Source organism: Gigantopelta aegis, chromosome 14 (assembly GCF_016097555.1).
Source record: "Gigantopelta aegis isolate Gae_Host chromosome 14, Gae_host_genome, whole genome shotgun sequence".
Lineage (NCBI taxonomy): Eukaryota > Metazoa > Mollusca > Gastropoda > Neomphalida > Peltospiridae > Gigantopelta > Gigantopelta aegis.
This window is the reverse complement of record NC_054712.1, coordinates 46,629,192-46,645,859: the sequence shown is the minus strand read 5'-3', so window position 1 is coordinate 46,645,859 and position 16,668 is coordinate 46,629,192. Positions and strand designations below refer to the sequence as shown.

The following is a 16,668-nucleotide window of genomic DNA, read 5'->3' as shown; positions in this document are numbered from 1 at the left end:
TAAGGCAGAGTAAAAGGGATGTTTTGACACGGTCATGACTGCTTCCATGACCAACTGTTTTGCCATTAGGAGGAGTCGTCACATCCCATAATGATATATCCTTCCTACATTGACTGTAAGAAAACTGCTACTCTCAGACTAGACAAACCTACACATTTTAAGATATTTATGGCTATCAACTGTAGAAATCGTAGCTTGGTTCTTTATATTAATTTAATCCAGCAGTGTAGACCAGTCTAGACTAGGAACGACAACTCATTGCTACTTCCTGATTTTATGTCATAACCTGTGGTTGTTACTCACAGAAGTGAAAGAAGGAAATAACTGTTTGATAATTTGTGTTGTTCAAAAAAAGAAACAAAATTGGAAATATATCTGTACCGTTTTTAACCAAAGAGGACACAATGGATGGTATGATAGGTCTTATGTTGTCTTATCACCAAACCACAATTCAAATAGAGAAATTGAAGGATTTTGATAATAATCCCACAATCATCATCATGTGACAATGTAAACAAAATAGGATTTAAAAATATATAACTTGTTTTGGACCATTACGGTTAATGACAAGACATTTTGACACCTTAATTTTGGGTTCATCCATAATATATCATATAATTTGGTTAAAACCTAAACAGGAGCACAATTTCCACTCGATATGAACAAAGTTTGAGAATAAGTTAAACCAAAAACAAAAATACAAGAAATAAATACAAAAATAAATAAGTATATTCCACCAATATATAAGCTGATTGGAAATTACAGGTATGCGGTAAAACAAGTACCAGAATGTCAAGGTGGACAGAATTAAATTAAATGGAACCCCAAACAAAAGGAAAGGAAAGGGTGCAGGGATAAATCATAATTAGTCACAATTTAGTGTGATGCAGTTATAAAATATGGCATTGGTTTAGTTTTCGAGTTTCAGGTTTAACAAAAGAGCAGTTTCTGTTTTAATTTTGGTTTTTATTCACATTTTAATGAAATTTAGTATGGAAATAAGAACATTTTGCAGAGGTTAAATACTATTTCTGTTTCTTAACATAAAACATGAACAACAAACATTCTGAGACTGGGGTTTCTGCCAGAGAGTAAAACGGGTATGGCACCATACCCTAATTGTTTTGAAGAATTTTATTTTTTTAAGTTAACCTTTTGATAAATTAATTATTCTTATCATTAAAATGATTAATGTATGATTTTCTTAACCCTTAGTAACCCTAAATGTAACCCATTTTCTTTCTTGTTGAGGCCTCCCCCATCCCCCATGTAGACTATGATTGCATTCAATTCCATAGGGTCAGACCCCAAAAAATTCTTTTTGGCGAAAACACTGGATTCTACTGCTATTTAAGCAATAAATATCACCTACCGGGTCCAACAAAAGTTTGTATCTAGAGTTTGTTCAGTGGCCATAACTCTGTGAAAAATGATTAATTAACCACGAAAATCAAACTTAATCTGTAATATGATAAAAGCTCTATAGATACACAAATGTTCAACTCAATATCTTGAGGCATTGTGAAGAATAAGTTGAAAAATTATATGAGGGACAGACAGAAGGACGGAGACAAGATCTATACTCTTCTCTGGTTCGACCGGTCGGGGACTGAAAAGGAACAGCATATGAAACAATCACGTTCCAAGCCTGTGGAGCCATAAAAAACAAACCTTTACTGGTCAGCCGACTAATACATATAAAAATCCACTAGCCTGCAGATATCACTAGCCTAAGAGTCCTCCCCTCAAATATTATTTAAACTTTTTTCCAAAATGTAAAACAAATTTTTGTCAGCATGGTTTCATTTTGCAACAAAAAGAAAAAAAAGTTGAGTAAATAACAAAAACTGTACATGTAGTGAGAAAGAAGCCCACTTGGAATACCCTGGCTGAAGTATGAGTACGAATCAAATTACAGATGGCCGAGGTGTTCCAAATGGGTTTATGGCGAGGCCCAGTGGTAAAGCACTCGCTTGATGCACGGTCAGTTTCGGATCGTTTTCCATCAGTGGGCCCATTGGGTCATTTCTCGCTCTAGCCAGTGCACCACAACTGGTACATTAAAGGCCGTGGTATGTGCTATCCAGTCTATGGGATGGTGCATATAAAATATCCCTTGCTGCTAATCGAAAAGAGTAGCCCATGAATTGGCGACAGCGGGTTTCCTCCCTCAATATCTGTGTGGTCCTTAACCATATGTCCGGTGCCATATAACCATAAATAAAATGTGTTGAGTGCGTTGTTAAATAAAACATTTCCTTCTTCCAAATGGGTCAGTACTGGAAAGGCTCCAGTAATTTCACCACTTACAACAGCATGGCAATTGTGTTCCTTAGTAACCTGTTTAACATTAACAAACAATTCATTGGACAAATCTTAACTCTCCTTTCGATAGCAAAAACACCACTTTTCAGTCGAGGTGCTAACTAAATCAAATGTACATGTACAATTTTCTTTCCGAAATTTACTAAAAGAGCAGAGATTATAAAACTCACTTGGAATATGTTTCTGAATACCGAAGTACGAGTACAAATCAAGGGTCATGACACTTATTAAAAATCTAACGTCAGTGCAGTGTTCCTAGTGTCTGCTATATATATGTGTTTGGTTTTGTACGATTCAGAAATCAAAAAAATAATAAAATGGGTGACTTTGTAGAAGTCATACACACATATAAGAAAAGGTCACTTGGACGCGGCACGATCAAATAAATATTAAGTTCAGTCGTAGACCAGTGGGATCTGTTTTACTTGAATTCACAGGGCTTGCCTTGTACATTGCCAAATGCTAATTTTTATACAAAATGGCTACAAAATTTAGACTTTGGCTAATAAAATATTCCTCAAATTAACCACATTTTAATGATTTTCAAAGAAATACTCTACTTTTCTGAAAATTGGCTACGTTGTTCCAGTGTGAGCCCTGACTCATTTTCACCAAGTAAAAATGGCAATGAGTTTGCGCTGCAAACGATACCGCGCAATGTTTGAAACATGTTAAATGTTTATTGGCAACAAACTAATGATTTTCATTGTTATTTTTCAGATATGATATTTCAGTTAAGGGTAAGTAATATAAAAACCTCTGCAAATCAATCATGCACAAAAACACACACAAACACACAAGTGCATACATACACATACACACGCGCACACACACACACACACACACATACATGATACCACACCACACAGGTTGATTAATTAATTGGTTAAACTTGTTAGTAAACTTTCGTAACCTGAAAACAAATAACCCACTATTTGTTTCTCTTTTGCTGCCCTAAAAATACATTCAAAATATTGGTTCCACATTAAGGCTATATGTACATTTTGTAAATTGTGCAAAAGTATATTATTAGTTTCTATTTTATCTGTTTTGTATTTGATAATTACACATATTGTAGAGTTTTCACACAATTTTAAGGCAAATAATCACACAACTCCCCACCACTCGTACCTGAAATGTTTTAAGAGAGTGGCAAATATAATGGCATATTGCTCACCTTACAACAGATAAACACATTTTATTTGAAACTTCATGTGATTGTTCATCAAGCATCATTTCAGGAGAATTACATGCATGTATCTTCCACCTTCAGCTTTCCTTGATTTTGCTGACCACAAAGACCGAAACTCATTACTGCCACATACATGTTTGCAATCATTCACACATTAATAGTGTAACTGTGTACTGCTGTGTATTAATTCTGTGAGATTTGTTTGACAGTTCACGATGAAGCAGCTGGAGCGGATGGCAGCGAAGGCAGAGAAAGAGCAAAAGGCTCAGCTCAACAAAGTGAAAAAGGTAAAAATAGCAGACAGAAAAGAAAACATAATACACCATCCATTTATTACACTACTCTCTTTTTTGTTTTACACCCTAACACAGTTTTATGATACAAAGTGATCTTAGAGCTACATGCAACCCCTGCAATTGCACGCGGCAATTGGGGAATGCTGTGGAGACTGCTGCAGAGGTTTTCATTCTCTGCGACATTTGTTTTGCTGTGGACTATATTGAAAAAATGTTCAACGTTGTTTTTTTTCCTATTGTTAAAAATAAAATATACTTTGACAACTGAAAATAGATTAAAAGTAAATATTAAAACAGTAACTGCACCGTTATTAGTATCTGAATCTTGGCGCCATCGGACATGATCGAAAATACATGTAAATTACCAGTATTAAGTGAGTACCAACTATATAATAGGTCATTGAATGCTGTTGACTGTTCATAAAGTGGGGGGGGGGGGGGGGGAAATTACCTCTAAAAAGAAAAATACAGTAAATTTAACAGTTAAGTTTGAGCACACGTATGTTTGTAAGGTTTGCCCGATGAGCAACAAATGCTGTCAATGTTTATTATAAAGGTCATGTAAATGTCATGAAATGGACTCCAAGTATAATCTACATGTATATACATGTATCACAGTGATCAGGTTTTCACTTTTGCATTTAACCTTTAGACTACTGGATTAATTTTTGACAAAAACCACGTCGAGTGGGTACAACTTTATATATTTTACTCACATATATTCACTTAAATGTTTTATAAATACATAAAATAAAGTTCATATATGAATTAGGAAGTATTATTTTCGTGGGTTTTTGTTAATTTTTATGGTATTTTAGATCAGTTAATGGTGATTAAAATTTTGCAAAAAAAAAGTAAGTCGCGTTTGCTTACGGGGGCATTTGTGGTCAGATGTCCAGTATCTTTTTTTTAAACTAACTACGATTCGTATCCCAATATTTGGTGATTTTCGTTGTTGGTAAAATGATCAAATATATTATCAAATTAGCTGTCACAATCAGCTATTGATCCCTGAAAATGACTGCGACGTGCTGCCATTGTTGTCAAGCAAAAATACTTGCCAAAAAACCCACTTTTTGAACTCAAAATTCCAATGTATTTTCAATTGAAAAACAAGAAACAAAAGCTACCATGCTGTAAAATAAACTGTTTCCTGTTAAGAAAAAATGTTTCAGGTGAGTGTCATGTTCAAAATGGCAGAAAATATGAATTGGGGAATATATGCACTGTATACAGTGTACAGTATGTCGACTGGCATGATGTCGAGCGAGATATCTCGCCTGCAGTAGTCAGAAGGTTAATGACTTGCCTCAGGTGAACATACTACCACTGACATGCAGCCCACCCCAGAATGGAGTTAATTGTGTCACATTAGTTTGTAAATCTTGTGTTTTTGGTGTCTTTTTTTTAACCTGTCTCTTAGATTGAGGTAAAATTAGACATTGCTCTGTTGTAGGCCATCGCTCAGAAGAATATAGAAGGAGCTCAGATCTATGCAGAGAATGCGATCAGGAAGAAGAACGAAGGTTTGAATTATCTCAGATTCGCTGCCAGAGTGGACGCTGTCCAGTCCAAAGTGCAGACCGCGATGACCATGAAAGGGGTATGAGTTTAATTTGGTACACTGGCTATGTTATTCAGTATGTGATTGTTTTAGAATGTGTGACATACATTAGTTAAAATACCTACACAGTTTATAGGTAAAATTTAGACTGCCATGACCCTAAAAGGTGTATGGCTCAATTCATATGTTTTTGCGACATGCATACATGTACATCAGTTATAACACCTGTAAAGTATGTAGCTAATGGTCGTTTCCAAAGAGAGAACAGATTAGCTTTTAATTTGGTTTAATAATTTTACTTAATAGTCAATATGTTATTAATATATATATATATAATCTATATATACACATGTCTGCAGCAAAATATATTCCTATTTTACAGGTGACAAAGAATATTGCTGGTGTCACAAAGGCTTTGGACAAGGCCATGGCATCCATGGATCTACAAAAGGTAAGAACCTAAAAATCAGTATGTGAAAATATAAACTTGATGTGCAGAGTGGATGTTAAAATCAAGATAAACATAAATAAAAAATTGTTCAATGAAATATAACAAGACAACAAATATTGTTATTTATAAATTGTCTGATGTTATTACAGTATGTTAATATTTATATTTTTATTTTTAACTAATTATTTGTAAAGTGTTTGATGCCATTTCTTTTGAAAGATTTAGTACCCATCTCTCTGAACATTTGAAAAAAAAAGAATAATACACAATATCACATGCTCTTTATAATTTTAAGTGTGAGAAGATGTTATTCTTTTTTTTTTTACTCACCCAGTTATTTTTTTTTTTTTTTTTTTTTTTTTTACTCACCCAGTTATTGTTTTTTTTTTTGACAGGTTGACCAGATTATGGAAAAGTTTGAAAGACAGTTTGAAGATCTTGATGTTAGAACATCTGTAAGTTTTAATATTGTTTGTGATATGTACCTACTGTTGTACATGTTTTATACATTTAATATTAAGCTACTGCAGGATGCAGTACAGACGGAATGTTGAGTTTTATCTTTTTAAAAATTTATTGTGTCTCTTAAAGTGGATGGTTTTTAAGACAAAAATATTTAAGAAAACAACATTTTTATTGAACAGAGGAGCATTGGCTGGGACAGGAAAATGCCCCCAAGTACAATGAGGGTGATTAATTCTACAGTCACATGCTCAAACATAACAATGGCACTGACAGCAATTGCTATCATTGAGAGCATCAGCGACAGCACTTTTTTGACTTTATATATACTGATGGAAAGAAATAAAGGATCACACAGATAGCAACAAGAAATAATGACTGCATCAAAAATCAGTTCATATTGTCAGAAGTTGACTGGGAACATATAGGCAGCACATTCAACACTACAGACATTCAATCCCACATTACAACTTGGTATGAAATACAGACATTACTTCGCTAGTTGTGAATTAAATTTGGTCTACAATTTGATGGGTTTCCTTATTTCTTTCCATCAGTATATATGCTTTTTGTTGTGCAATAAATGCAGATTTGAAAGAATTTACATGTTTGCAAGGAACTACGATTGTTCTAAAATATTTTGTGTAATTTGAATGTGTTACAGTTATGTTTATTTCGCACTGGACAGTTAAGATTAAAGCTTTAAAATAGTGTTTTTCCTAGCTTGTGCAGCACCATGCCTCAGTAATATAGGGCCATATTGCCTTAATCAGCACCATGCTGCCCCGAGATTAAACGAGCCATTTTCAATAATTAATTGTAAAATTGCTTTTATAAAACACTAAAAAAAATTATTATTAATTACCATAATAAAATATATATATATATTTTACCATTCTTTTATTAAAGCAAGCACATTAATTACATTTATTTTTCTTTAATTTTTTTTTTTCTTTAATGGAAAACAAAAGTGTCCTGAAAATGCCTCCAAAGTGTTTAATCTACCATGTCTTGCCAAATTTCTAGAAAAAAACTATAAAATATATGATGTTATATCAGCACAGACTGTGGCCAGTGTGACATGGAGTGTTAAAATCATGTTACATTTGTTTAGACTGGCCAATGTGATGTGGAGTGTTAAAATCATGCTATGTTTGTTTAGACTCTAGAGAGTGCGATGGGCACCGCGACGACACTGTCGACGCCCCAGGACCAGGTGGAGTCGCTGATTCAGCAGGTGGCTGAGGAGAATGGCCTCGAGGTCATGGACCAGCTCAAAGAGTTGAACCCTGCGACCACCTCCATCCGGCAGTCCACGACACCAGAACACGCCAAGGAAGACGACCTCACGAGAAGGTGTGCTTTAGTTTACTGGCAATTGTCTCCTTTTTTTACCCAACACTCCCTGCCTTTCTATTGAATCCTCCTCTTTTCTGTTGATTCACCCTTCTTTCTGTTGATTCACCCTCCACTATGTTGATTCACCCTCCACTATGTTGATTCACCCCTCTATGTTGAATCACACTCCTTTCTGTTGATTCCCCTCCTTTTTGTTAATTATCCTCCTTTCTGTTGAATCTCCTCCTTTTAGTTGACTCTTGCACCTTTTCCCCTCCAGTCTCTCTTTGCTTTTGACTCTCCCTCCTTCGTTTCCACTGAAAAAACAGAACAAAACAAAAACATTTGACCATTATGTAAAATAAATAGAATTTGTCAATTGTATTTTCACTTTGAGAAATATTGCCATTGGCTTGGTCATCTGTTTTTGTCTTGCCAGAGACTTGACAAATACAGAATAACAGAGTATCAGTTAATACTTCCCATATTAAAAAATACTCATGACATATCCTCTTATTACATTCCATAAATGAAACATAGTATATAAGTACAGTAGAATTCCATTGGCTCGAACGCCCAATGGTCGAACCTACCGGTATTCTCGAAACCAAGAACAAAGTCCCGATTTTTCTCTCTATTAAACCCTTTTATTTTGGTGCTGATTGGTCGAATACCCCTAGGGTTGAACAGAAGCTTTCTCTCGAACCGATTTATTGGTCCGAACTGTAAAATTAAATATATTTAGCTCGAACAGCTAAGTCTATGCAAAGAATATATATATATATAAAAATTTATGTAGGAATTTTTCATCGACCTGGATGCAGCCTAACGGTAGAAAAAACGTCTGAAAGTTATTGAGCTGATCTTTTTGGCACCTAACACAACCAGTCAAGCACAGCCCATGGACCAAGGCATGATAAACAACCTGAAAATCCCCTACAAACAACTTGCTATCATGAAGCAGCTCCATACAACAGACAGAAACATAGACATGCTAATTACGGTACTGGATGCAATGTATTTGATGCAGGTGACACACAAAACAATAGCCAATTGTTTCCGTCACGCCAAGTTTGTTTCCAGCTCTAATGATGGCACGACTATGAATGGAGTTTTATATATTCTCCATTATATAAATTTTGTCAATCGTATTTGTTTATCCAACATTTGACGGCGACTTCGTTACTCATGAGTCAATTGGATCATCTTACCCAAGCCGGTTTTATGGAAATATGCGAAGTTGTCTGATTGCTTTTTGTGTTACAGAAGCACCCGACCGTGGCCGAATGCATGGTTCGAACTACCCGATGGGTCGAACAGATTTTGATGCACCGACAGTGTTCGAGCCAATGAGATTCTACTGTATTATACTTCCACTGCTCCCTCTCACCCGGAAATAAATAATAATACAAACCTATGTGCGGTTGTTTTGTACAAAAATCGTCCATAATTAATTAATATCTTGCCCCATTCTTAGCATATTTTCAGCATGAATCCTTTGCTTTTTGTTTAGATGAAGACATCTTTTCTGTTTGTCTTTCAGATTGCAAGCGTTACGGAACTGAACATGAATGTGCATATCTTTTAATTATTCTACAACTCAGCAGTGTGTACAGATGACAGTGTGTACAGACTTCTCACATACGACAAGCGATATTCCTGTCAGTGCTCCTATGTAAAAGGAGAAATTTTCAAGCTGACTAGTTTGTTGGCTACCATTGGTGGAAATATTTTTATGTGGCAGTTTTTCAGACATGTCTGTTTTCAATTATTTTTGCTTTATAGTATGGGGAAAAGAAACGTACCAAAATTTATAAATTAATTAACCGTTATTCTGTATAATCCTGGCTTACACACCTTTACAGTCATTATGTTGATGCATAATATTTTTGAACTGTCAATATAAAACTATTTCATTAGGTATGTTATAGTTGCTATGGGAACAGAATTGTGCAACATTCAACAAAATAAAAATAAAATTCACAATATTCTGTATTCAAAACATTCTCCAAAACTTAAACAAAACATTTGTTTGCCTTTTGTTTAATTTTTGAAACCGTAGACCTTTTTTATTCAGCTGTAAAACATTTCTTGGGTATAAAAATATATACACCTTCTTTACTCAAATGAAGATTAATATTCTGTATTAGATAAAACAAAAATAGTCTCAAATACCTAAACTGGTAAGTAAAATAAATTTATTGTTTTATGACTAATTTGGACGACAAACTATTATGTATTTGTGTTTAGAGTAAAATAAGTCCTGAAATTTTTCCACAGTGAAAGGTAAATTACTAAATTCAAAAGAAACATGAAATTATTTGATCTGTTGAAACTTCATACAGACCAAAGTTTTGCCACATTTATTTTTAAAACATTACTTTGATTTGTGTGATTTTGTATTTATTACGAGACCAGAACACTAATGTATATTTGTGAATAACTCTCATTACAACATTCGTCATCATTTTGTTAAATATATTTATAACATATTAAAGCAGTCATCATTCAGTGCAACATTTTTATAAAATGTGAATTAAACGATTGATCCAAAATGCATTCAGTAGTCTAGTGGTGAGGACATGAAACTATGAAGCTGAGGAAGTTGGTGGTTGAAATCGTCCATAGGTTGGCTTATGTTTGAAGTAAACTTTCCCCATCTTTCACAGTCTGCATATTATTTAATATTTTAAAAATTAATCAAAGGCCATGATATGTGCTATCCTGTCTGTGGGATGGTGCATATAAAAGATCCCTTGCTACTAATACATTTTTTTTTAAAGGTTTCCTCTCTAGGACTTGTATGTCAGAATTACCAAATGTTTGACATCCAATAGTCAATAATCATTGTGCTCTAGTGGTGTTGTTAAACAAAACACACTTTAACTTTTACCTTCCAATCTGACCACTCTGCCACCTACCTGTCTCGACTTCCGCAGTCCATTTCCCAGCACCCACCTGGTTTCATTGTCTTCTGGTGGTAAAACCACAAACAGGTTTGGGTACCTGTACTTGATGGTTACAAGTGCATCTTCATTTAGCAATGACTGAAATTACCATCGAGCCCTCTTGGAAGTGGTGGAACTAAACCCAGATGACAGATGTGTTACTTTGATAGCCATACAAGAAACCAGCATCTGGTGTGTTTGTAAAGACAAGAACTGGGATGTGGAGGTAGATGGAAGATAAAATACTGTTAACAGGAAAGAAAAAAAAGAGGATGGGTCTAAAAAGAGACCAGGAGAATGGGGAGAGAGAACTAAAGAAAATGGGTTCATCTTTGCCTACTGGGACAAGAATGTTCGCCGTAAATAGAACTGCAATTCCTTTCTAGCCAGTAATCAAATTGACTAATTTAAAAATAGATTTACTTTCAGTGTGAGCATTGAATTTGAAATATTCTATTTTGGTTGTAATGACATAAGATTGATTTAATCCAGTAGCCTATGTCATTGTTTAGATATGGTCACACTTTTATGCCATTACTATGGGCAAATTCACTGCAGCAAATGTATTAAATTAGAATGTGCGTATAATGTGTGTATATAAATCGTGTAGTATTTTTTCCCCCTCGGTGATCATGAAGATGTTCAGATACTAGGTACAAAGAAGAATGAATTTTTATGATACCTGATACAAAGGATTGATAGTTAATAGCAGCCAAACACACATCTTACACAAACAAAAATGAATTAATGAATGTTTTACAATACCCCAGAACAGTGCCGGCTTTATAAGCGGGCAAAGGGGACAATTGCCCAGGGCCCCACCAGAATAAAGACTTCCTTTATAAGAAAATGTAATAATTATAAAATTAGTTCATTTTTTTTATTTGTCGTGTAATTTAATTTCTATGTTGAGGGGCCCCTCGAACCTGTCAATCTGACCAAATAGAATGTTGTTTAGTGTAACCGAGTAATGACAGTGCCAAGTCAAATAGCGTGGATTAATATACGTTCATTACAGCATTATTATAATGATTATACGGTTAAAAACTGCTTCAACACGTTAGCACATCTAATAGATTTGACCTGCTTGACATACAATGTATATACATGTACTAACATGCTTATTTTGAAGCATATCGTTTTAAAACGTTATTGTTTACTTTTTCCATGTGTGACATGGACATTTTCATTTCAATTTTTTGTGTGTGCTTATATCCAATTAAAGTCACAGACCCTAGTTTCTTTCCGAAAAATGGACACGAAGTTTAGTTAATTTACAAACTTGTAACACATTTGTATAAAGTTACAATATAGTGGAACATGAGTTTGTGATGTTGAAATGGTGAAATACCCTTTAAAAAATAAGACTAAAACTCAGCTCTATAACCCTTACTTCTCAGACACACATGCATTTTTTAAAATATGAAAGATGAATTTTGTGATATTAAAAACACCATGATGACCAAAAACACTTAGGATGTACGGAAATTAAAAATCAATAAAATCTTAAGTAATGTTTGATTTCAGTGATCATAAACGACTCTAATAGTGAAAAATAGTGTTTAAAAACTAGGGTCTGTCGCTTTAAGATTAACACATCCTGTCCTACTCTACATGAATCTGAGACGTCTGTCATTGCCATGCATCTGTCATTTCTGTCTAGGGTCCAGATTATTAAAGCCATCTTAGTGCTACAATATCGTAAAACTGTTGTAGGCTATGGCATGCATTGTAACATAACTTAAAACAGATTTATGGTATCAAACCACTAAGATAGCTTCGACAATCTGTGTCCTGTTAATGTTTAGTTATTAGTGGTTAGTGAAACAGGCCTGGTGCTTATAAAAATTTTAGTCTAGACTCAAAACTATCAAGTCTGAGACGTGAACGTCATGGCAACGCCATACAAATTGTATGTGTGAGATGCCGTTAGAGATTGAGTCAGGACTCTTAAAGGTTTTATAAGCACGAGCCCTGAAGTTGGTTTAGAGGCCTTACATCTACCCATTGAAATATGAACTGACGTGTCACATGAATGTGGTATGTTTTGTGTATATTTGAAGAATTTTTCAGTGTTTGAAAGTTGGTCATACAGTAAGATGCACACCAAGCAGTATGTGTGGTATTGGGTCACCTGTTGTGAACTTTTGTTTCAATAATTGTTAAAGGTACTTTGCCATCAAAATAATTTGAGCAATACGTTTTGTAAAAATACTTTTGTTCTAGGCACACCCACGTGCACAATTGGGCATTCCTTGGTTTAGTTGTAGAAAGGTTTTTGGCTCCTGTGTAGGTATATGCTGTAAATTGGCAGTCCTACAGACAGAGTTGGAACCATATATCGTAGTCAAGATGAGCTCTTCTCTAGACTAAGCACCTGACAAGTAAGTCATGGCTGCAAACCAATGGCTCTGTCATCACTTCTTTAAAATTGTATAGTATTTTTATTTATAACTGGCGAGTGGATAAAGGCATATTCATCATCGATTTAACCAGGATTGAATTTTTATTATTATTAAAAAAAAAATTGTTGGGGGGGGGGGCTGATCATGTTATGGGGTGATGGATAAATATAAACGGTGGTGGTAAAAAAAGAAAAAGATGGTATGATTAGGCAGAGCTCCACCAGTGAGCAATTTACAATCAATTTTCTTTTAGAAAAGACATTCATTCTAAGGGCTAAAGTACTTTTAAAATCTTTATTTATTATATTAGGAATATCCGTTCATAGCAGGGAAGATCACTAAAGATCACAATGTCAAGAAATTCTTCACTATTTTGGCATGAATTTTTTTCAGTGGAAATAAATGTTTGTCACAAGATTCCAGACAATGACATTGAAGAATTCCTAGTATATATCATATCATTCCCTGTAAAAATTGAAAGATATTTTAAAAATTAATAACAAACTCATCTTGTACTTGTGTCTGCATCAGATGAAACTAGATTTTAATAATAGAAACCCGGACACACTGAACTAGTGTTCATGCATGTGTTTAGTTATGTGTAAACATTTTGTCATTGTAGGCCTACATGAATTTAAGATTATTGTTAGACAAATAAAATCACATACTTGCACTTTAATGTAAGAAATTACCGATTAAAATTAATATAAATTATAAATTACTACAAGTTGAGAGACTTGTTATCTTGTTTAGTAGTGATTATCCCTTCCTTGACGTCCTGTTTTTTTGTGTTTTGTTCAAAAATGAAACTGCAACAGTATGTATATTGTTAGAAAGTCATTAAAAGGTAAAACAATGTAGGAGAGGTCTTTGTAATAATAGTGGATTACAGCATAATACAGCATATTATTTTTGAATGTCAAACCTTCCATCTATCTGTAAGGTGCTCATAAGACCACAAATAATTTTAAAATGCAGCAAGTTTACAATAAATACTCGTCAGACTTTACATGGTGTTTATCCATATTTTATCAACATACGTCAAAATGTTTTTATCATTCGACCATATTTTAGTTAAATGTAGGAAAAGATTGTGTTGTACACTAATTTAATGGAATACAGCCAGTCAAGTTCATTCGTATTTTATTTAGGCATCACGGTCTAATAGGGTCAGCTAAGAAATATAGAGTTAGAGTCTGCAATTATCTGGATCTCCACAGCATTGTCAGAATGATCTGGCATCGTACTGTATTTATCAACATAAGCCTTACACTGTACAGTTGTGAATAATATAACTCTGTATGTGGTGTTTTTAATGTACATAGTGCTACTTGACTCTGGTCATATATTTAATGTACATGTAATCTGTTTAAATTTTTAATAAAAATCATTTGTTATTGTAATTTGTTGGGTTGTTCGTTTCCCTTCACACTGTGCACAGACGCATGCACAATGTTTGCCTCCAAACTAACACTCACGGACAGATCTTAGAGGATATCTGGGGGTGGGATGTAGCGATGTGGTAGAGTGCGCACATGCACTCAGGATTTTATACTGGGTGCCACCCACACTGTTGACATGTCATGATATGAGACGACAGGCAAATACATAAATAGCAGGTATGTAATACCTGTCTAACAGTTTGTGGAGACTGCTTCAGAGTATCATTGTACCAAGTTTTATAGCAATATGATCAAAACTTTCAATATTAAATTTAATTAAAAAGAAAAATATCTCTTTGTTGAGACTGCCCCAGATGATCATTGTACCAAGTTTCAGAACAATCTATTGAAAACTAAGAAAGTAAAGTTTGTTTTTATTTAACAACGCCTCTAGAGCACATTGATTTTTATTTTATCATCGGCTATTGAACGTCAAACATATGGTCATTCTAACATATTTTTTTTAAGAGGAAACCCGCTGCCGCCACATAAGCTACTCTTTCAGATAAGCAGCAAGGGGTCTTTTATATGCACTTTCCCACAGACAGGACAGCACATACCACAGCCTTCGATGAACCAGCTGTGGACCACTGGTTGGAACGAAAAATAGCCCAAACTGAAAATGGGTCTACTGAGAAGGATCGATCCAATAACCAACCGCTTCACAGTTGAACACGTTACCGCTTGAAAACTATAAGAAGACAGACTTAAAAAAGAAGAAGAAGTCAAGTATTGGATGGCAGACGCCAGTAAAATCATTACTAAAAAAAGCTCTAGTGACAAATGTCCTAGCAGAGCTAAAAAAAACACACAAACCAAACTACATATTTACTGTACAAGATTTATATTGTAAGCATGATATGTAAATGACTTCAAGGAATGAACAAATGTTTAACAGAATCCCAGCACAAACGATAACCCATCTGTTGGGATGTCAAACAACAGTAAATTAAAAATCACATCAATATAACAATTACAATTAAAACATGTCTTGAAGGATGCTGAAGAGATGGAAGACCAGCACATTCAGTTCCATATGAATCGGTCGTGTAGGTCTGATTATCTCTTAACATGTTATTTCATTGCACATTAAATTAGCATGCATTGTGATTTTCCTTTTCATTCAAGCAGAATTCAATGGGTCAGGCTTTCTCAAAGGTTACACGTTTTTGTAATTAAGCGTGTTTCTTGTGACTACAGCCTAAAATCAATGTGTTAGTCATCAATTTTTAACTTTTTTTGTTGGTGGTTCGTCTGGGTCACATTTCTCTGGTGTTGGTGGAATGGAGAAACCAGGAATCTGAAAGAGAAAAAAAAAAATATATTGAATTAATTCAGAGATGAAAAATGACTAGTAAAATAAATTCTGGAAATCTTGAGATTGTTTTGAAAAGCAGGGAGTTTAACTGAGCTTTTTATCAAGAAGAAAAGAAGAAATGTTTTATTTAATTACAGACTCGTCATATTTTTACTTAAGTTATATGGTGTTAAGACGTATGGTTAAAGACAACACAGATAATGAAAGAGAAAACTGCTGCCGCCACACTATTGGCCAAGGCTTCTACGAGTCTGAAATATTGGACTCAAGTACCCGAGTACCAGACACCAGTAAAACAGCGTTATGCATCTTAATTATAACGCTGAACATGGATGCAAAGTCATGCCATCGTATTGCATCCCACACATTCAACTTTTGTTTTTTCTCCATGTCTCATAGCCCTATAATATAACAGGCAACAAGCATATGGCAAAATGATGTAAACAAATATAATTAAATGAGATTGCTCATCCTTGCATGGGTACTCAAGTCCTGTGAACAGATTGGGAGTCTTACAAGACTCGGCCTGTGCCCGAGTACTCGAGTACTCACGGAGACACTACTATTGGCTACTCTTTTCGATTAGCAGCAAGGCATCCATTATATGCATCATGCCACAGAAAGGATACCATGTCCTGTAACACCAGTTGTTGACCACTGGATAGAAAGAGAAAAAGCCCAATGGTCCGACAGATGGGGATCGATCCTAAATTGATCATACATCAGGCAAATATTTTACCACTGGGCTACGAATGGTAGAAATAGCTTTTGGGTGGAACTAAAACCCTGGAAATCTTAAATGGTTACCATGACCACACAGCTCTTATTTTGACCACATTAAAGACAGCTAAAACAAGCATTCTGTGCCAGTTAAGTTTTACACAAATACCCAATCTAAAATAACACTGGCGGAACAGTAACCGGAAG

General features: G+C 34.7%; 2 protein-coding genes across 2 annotated transcripts in view; one reads left to right on the top strand and one right to left on the bottom strand.

The window, feature by feature from the left end:
• Nucleotides 1–280: 280 nt before the first annotated feature.
• Nucleotides 281–11,880, top strand: LOC121389012 (charged multivesicular body protein 1a-like). Its single transcript, XM_041520603.1, has 8 exons — nucleotides 281–411; nucleotides 3,046–3,065; nucleotides 3,727–3,804; nucleotides 5,270–5,416; nucleotides 5,760–5,828; nucleotides 6,224–6,283; nucleotides 7,453–7,646; nucleotides 9,172–11,880. The coding sequence occupies exons 1-8, from the start codon at nucleotides 405–407 to the stop codon at nucleotides 9,191–9,193; spliced, it is 597 nt and encodes a 198-aa protein (XP_041376537.1). The 5' UTR covers nucleotides 281–404; the 3' UTR covers nucleotides 9,194–11,880.
• A 3,370-nt stretch (nucleotides 11,881–15,250) lies between these two features.
• LOC121388794 (exosome complex exonuclease RRP44-like) overlaps nucleotides 15,251–16,668 on the bottom strand; it is a 31,816-nt gene continuing 30,398 nt past the window's right edge. Inside the window, exon 23 of the mRNA XM_041520296.1 lies at nucleotides 15,251–15,723. Within this exon, the coding sequence (XP_041376230.1) occupies nucleotides 15,646–15,723 (78 nt within the window). The 3' untranslated portion in view covers nucleotides 15,251–15,645. The remainder of the gene's footprint in view (nucleotides 15,724–16,668) is intronic.